At 40.1% G+C, this 6,000-nt stretch overlaps 1 protein-coding gene across 1 annotated transcript in view; it reads left to right on the top strand.

The window, feature by feature from the left end:
- The first annotated feature begins 1,562 nt into the window (after positions 1-1,562).
- Positions 1,563-6,000, top strand: part of LOC142231217 (uncharacterized) — a 45,630-nt gene continuing 41,192 nt past the window's right edge. Inside the window, exon 1 of the mRNA XM_075301834.1 lies at positions 1,563-1,659. Within this exon, the coding sequence (XP_075157949.1) occupies positions 1,563-1,659 (97 nt within the window). The remainder of the gene's footprint in view (positions 1,660-6,000) is intronic.

The following is a 6,000-nucleotide window of genomic DNA, read 5'->3' as shown; positions in this document are numbered from 1 at the left end:
ACCTGGTTGGTGACATTTCTGAGTGTTTCAAAGCTTCTCCAAGTGGTTTCACTGCAATATGGAACGCCGTTCGGACTATAAAAAGGAGGTTCCTTGTCATTGAGCTTAACATAGAATCGGGCAGCACTCAGTGATAGGAGAGAAGTTCATCACTTTGGTATCACAATGGGCTGAATAGTCTAAGAGAGACTGAAATATCGGGCTGCCACTAGAGCTAACCTAACCTATGAGGTGCCATTGACACCTCAGACAAGTGACACGTAGTGGAATAACATACAAACCTGCCAGAACGCTGGCCTTAGAACAGCGACAGGATGTCTCCGCATCACACACCTGGATCACCTTTATGTGGAGACAAAGATCATCCCAGTGCGTAGACACAATTACATGTTGTCAAAGCAGTACCTCTTGGGTTGTTCTCGTCGTAGCCATCCAAATCACCATCTTGTGGATAGGCAACCACCATCCAAGAATGTAAGTGATATATTTTTTACCCTCTAGAGCGTGAGATCCAGCTCTACAAAAGAGAGCCTCTAGATCAGGCAGCATACCAGGCACGTATGAACAGGATACATGAGCTACAAGGTTAGTCCTAATCTCGGACCTCGACCACCGCCCATAGCACCGGAGGAATGTGACCTCCCGCAGCAGGCTAGGGTAGTTTTGGCCCAATTAAGATCAATCCCATCTGAAAACTAGGGCCAAGGGACACGTGTCATCTTTTTGCTTGCGCAGCTAAACCTATCCAAATCACTCAGAACAAATCCAACCTGCAGAGTTCCTTGATCTAGATATAAGCTGAAGTACCAAAGCGCATAACATAAAAATGGGTGAAGTCACAATAAACTTTTGCAACAGTCAAGACCGGATATATTCAAGACGGTTCATTATCGATCAGTATATACAAAGAGAGCTTCGGAACCAACATCTCTTATATACATGCGATTCTTGGTGTAGAGTGAAAATTTTCAGCCCAGTTTACCTTTGACCATATAAACGTTTTCTGAACGTCTATTGCAGGATACGGACATTTAGACCCATAATTTCATTTAAGGTTCAAAAGCTTCCCACTCCATTTTAAGCATGTTCAACTGTAGCGTTGTAAAACATTAAAAGTTATGGTTTTATATGGGGGCGATTCTCGTTTTCATTTCTCCTTGGCCAAGTACTGTTCATGATCTTTCTTGATAAACTACTGACATTTATAATGTTGCAAGTTTTTCTTTAGTTTTGCTTTTGCTTTTCTTATTTCTTTATTCTTTTGGTAGTTGTTGCTGTTCTAGTCATCATCGTCATTGTTGCAGTTCCAGTTACAGATGTCATTGTAGTTGATGTTAAGTGGTTTTTGTGTAAGGCTCAAGGAGTATACGAAGGCTCTCTCACAGTATGCAACTCTGCTATGCCATATGAAGGCATTAGTTTTACAGGATAATGATGAAATAGTACTTCACCTTCTCTTCACCACCACCCCACCATCAACAATATGGGCTCTTACGAAACATTCTTATGGTCAGAGGTATTGTTGTGTATTCTTCATTTCAACAAACTGCCAGAAGATGACAATGGCATTAGTGCCAAACTCGGATGCCATGTTGTTAGAACACTACCATCACCCAACAACCACAACAACAACAGCAGCAGCAGCCAACATTGGACCAAGTAGTTGTACTCATAACCATATTTTGTTCACTTGAACGGATATTTCCGGCATATAATGACAATAGATAGCCTTCGCAACATTTGCATTTCTGCTCTGTTTTTCCGTTAAGTAATCGTTGTATTCAACAGGAACCCAACATGACACTCACCATCATTGCCACCGTCACCCCCATGACCACCACCCCCGCAACTGGTGCAACATGCTATAGTGTTAGTTGTTCATGTAACTGGCAACTTATGGCTGGGATTTGTCAATGAAATGATGCCAGGCTTGATGGGATGCATGCAACTTAGAGAATGATATGGCTTAATGACTTAATAGTCTAATGTCAGTCAAGAAGATTGTTGGGTCAAGGCTTTATAATGAAAATTTGATTTTGGGTAGATTGTGAATTTTGGTAAAGCATTGGCTTTAGATTTAAACTTAACACTGTTGAAAGGTAAGAGCGAAGAAAAGGTAACGCCGGAACTTCAGTAAGGTATACCTAAAATAGCATGGCAAAATTTCCTAAAGACACTTGCTCTACCCCTTCATGGAGATTGTTTGCTTTTAGTGTAGTTTAGTTAATAGGTAAGGTAAATTGGCAACAAGTTATTTTAGGCTCACTTGGACTCTCCACTCCATTGTGATACAATAAGTACTGAACTGTTGGCAACAAGTTATTTTAGGCTCACTTGGACTCTCCACTCCATTGTGATACCATAAGTACTGAACTATTGGTGTAACATCCCAGCCAAAAAAAGGGTAGCCAAAGGAGAAATGAAGACGGTCTCGTTGGATCTGGAAATATAGGGTGTAAGCTATCTTTTTAAACATCCTATGCTTTGGTTTCGCATAACTTCTTAAGAGCAATTAAAAAACAAAACTTAACAAAAATTATACCCTCCACCATAGGATGGGGGTACATTACCTTTGTCATTCCGTTTGTAACTCATCGAAATATTGCTCCAAGACCCCATAAAGTATATATATTCTGGGTCGTGATGAAATTCTGAGTCGATCTGACCAGGTCCGTCCGCCCGTCTGTTGAAATCACGCTAACTTCCGAACGGGGAGCCACGGTGGTGCAATGGTTATCATGGCCGCCTTGCATACACAAGGACGTGGATTCGATTCCTGCTTCGACCGAACACCAAAAGTTTTTCAGCGGTGGATTATCCTACCTCAGTAATGCTGGTGACATTTCTGAGGGTTACAAAGCTTCTCTAAGTGGTTTCACTGCAATGTGGAACGCCGTTCGGACTCGGCTATAAAAAGGAGGTCCGTTGTCATTGAGCTTAACATGGAATCGGGTAGCACTCAGTGATAAGAGAGAAGTTCCCCAATGTGGTATCACAATGGACTGAATAGTCTAAGTGAGCCTGATACATCGGACTGCCACCTAACCTAACCTAACTTCCGAACGAAACAAGCAATCGACTTGAAACTTGGCACAAGTAGTTGTTATTGATGTAGGTCGGATGGTATTGCAAATGGGCCATATCGGTCCACTTTTACGTATAGCCCCCATATAAACGGACCTCCAAATTTGGCTTGGGGATCCTTTAAGAGAAGCACATTACATCCGATCCGGCTGAAATTTGGTACATGGTGTTAGTATATGGTCTCTAACAAGCATGCAAAAAAATTGGTCCACATCGGTCCATAATTATATATAGCCCCCATATAAACCGATCCGCAGATTTGGCTTGCGGAGCCTCTAAGAGAAGCAAATTTCATCCGATCCGGTTGGAATTTGGTACATGGTGTCAGCATATGATCTCTAACAACCATGCAAAAAGTGGTCCACATCGGTCCATAATTATATGTAGCCCCCATATAAACCGATCCCCCGATTTGGCTTGCGGAGCCTCTAAGAGCAACAAGTTTCATCCGATCCGGCTGGAATTTGGTACATGGTGTCAGCATATGATCTCTAACAACCATGCAAAAAGTGGTCCACATCGGTCCATAATTATATATAGCCCCCATATAAACCGATCCCCCGATTTGGCTTGTGGAGCCTCTAAGAAAAGCAAATTTTATCCGATCGGGTTGAAATTTGGTACATGGTGCTAGTATAGTGGTCCACATCGGCCCATAATTATATATAGCCCCCATATAAACCGATCACCAGTTGTGACCTCCGGAGCCTCTTGGAAGACCAAAATTCATCTGATTCAGTTGAAATTTGGCACGTGGTGTTAATATATGGCCTCAAACACCAATGCAAAAATTGGTCGAAATCGGTCCATAATTATATATAGCCCCCATATAAAACGATCCCCAGATTTGGCCTCCGGTGCCGCTTGGAAGAGCAAAATTCAACCGATTCTGTTGAAATTTGGTATGTGGTGTTAATATATGGCCTCAAACACCACTGCAAAAATTGGTCGAAATCGGTCCATATTTACGTATAGCCCCCATATAAACCGATCCCCAGATTTGACCTCCGGTGCTTTTGGAGAAGCAAAATTCATCCGATCTGATTTAAATTTGGTACGTGGTAGTGTATGATATTTAACAACCATGCCAAAAGTGATCCATATCAGTCCATAATCATATATAGCCCCATATAAACCGATCCCGAGATTTGGTTTTGGAGCCACTTGGAGGAGCAAATTTCATCCGAGTCAGTTGAAATTTGGTCCATTGTGCTAGTATATGGCCGTTAACAACCATGTCTAACTAGGTCGATATCGGTCTATAGTTATATATAGCCCTCAGATAAATCAATCCGTAATCACACAAAATTGGGTCCATATCAAGTTCATAATTTTATATAGCCCCCATATAAACGACCTCCATATTTCAATTCTGGTTCTCTACGTACCGTGCAAAAGTCGATATGGATTCGTAATTATTTGTAGACTTACCTATACATAACTTTTTTGTCTAATATTTACCACGTATGGACTAACTCACAACTTAGAAAACGATGTTAAGAAGTTTTAAGATAACACAACCCAAGTAATTCCATTGTGGATGACAGTCTTTCGTAGAAGTTTCTACTCAATCCATGGTGGAGGGTACATAAGATACGGCCTGGCCGAACTTACGGCCGTATATACTTGCTTTTTTTGAATTTTTTGTTTATGGTGATTTCGATGTCAGCCGAGATATTTAAGGCCGAGGTATAAAGGCTACCATTTATATTTCAAAATTGGGCAACTGGCAGCTCTATGGCAAATTTTTGACGTTATACATAGTCAGTAAAATCGGCCAATTTATTTCTTCATTAAGAAATAATTGTCAATAGAATGATTTCTAAAAATATGCAAAATTATTTGATTTTTATTTATTTGATGAAATATTTGATTTTAATATTTGAAATTGAAGGTTTGAGCCTGTAGAATGTCAAAAGGGCTGACAGACATCATGGTCGGCAAGGCAGGGTGGGACAACCGATCGGATGTCAATGACACCTAGATATCCATTTTCCGGGTCCGGATCCGTTTTCTTTTAAATAGCTAAATAGGTCTGTCATTATGAGAAAAAATGTGTATGCTACCATTAAAATTTTATTTTAGTATAAGAGGCTGGGATCTAACTTCTGCGACAAGAACACCCCCTCCACTGATCAAGGTCGGAACATTCGGTAGCAACGGTCAGTAGAAGTTAAGAGCTAGAGTGAAAACCGTTACAGTGTATGAGTTTATGGCCCATTCCTCGATCGATTCAAATGGTGAGGCTAACTGCACATAAAATGTGGTATTTTTGGGCAGATTTCCCCACTGATTAAAGTTATTTTTCTTTGACCACATATTAGTTTACTATATTATTATGTTGTCGAACTTTGACCCAATTTTGCAACTTTTGTAGTTATTTCTTAAGAGTTTTTTTTTTTATTTTGTTTGAAAGTTTTATTCCTTTTTCTACCAAAATTTTGATATGATACGTTAGAACAACACCTCATATTTCTTTCTGTTTGTTAAACTTTTATTTATTATTATTTTCCCTATTCATTAGAAATGAGCAAACACAAAAATATGGAAGCCCATTTTTAATATGCTGACTATGATTCAGTATGTATGAGTTTATTTTTTCTCAGCTGGATTGAGGTTTTGTGGCAAAAAACTCATAAATTTTAAGCAACTTTTAATATTGTGGATGCAACTGTATATGGTCTCAACTTAAGTGAAGCCAAAGAAGACGACATTCACTCGCACACACACACACACAAGCTTAGGTGTACACAACCACACACCACCAGGGCCAATATGTAAAAGAGAGCAACGTTAGAGCTTTTTTCTTGTAGTTGTTGCTGACTAAGTTCAACTAGGAAAGGAGCAACTTTTTTGCCCCTCACCCCCCAACAATCACATATTGTGTTCGTCTGTAACGCAAGAAACTTTGTCATT

The sequence above is a fragment of the Haematobia irritans genome, chromosome 3, assembly GCF_050003625.1.
Source record: "Haematobia irritans isolate KBUSLIRL chromosome 3, ASM5000362v1, whole genome shotgun sequence".
NCBI classification, from domain to species: domain Eukaryota; kingdom Metazoa; phylum Arthropoda; class Insecta; order Diptera; family Muscidae; genus Haematobia; species Haematobia irritans.
The sequence above is the reverse complement of the archived record's forward strand: the minus strand, read 5'-3'. Positions and strand labels throughout refer to the sequence as shown.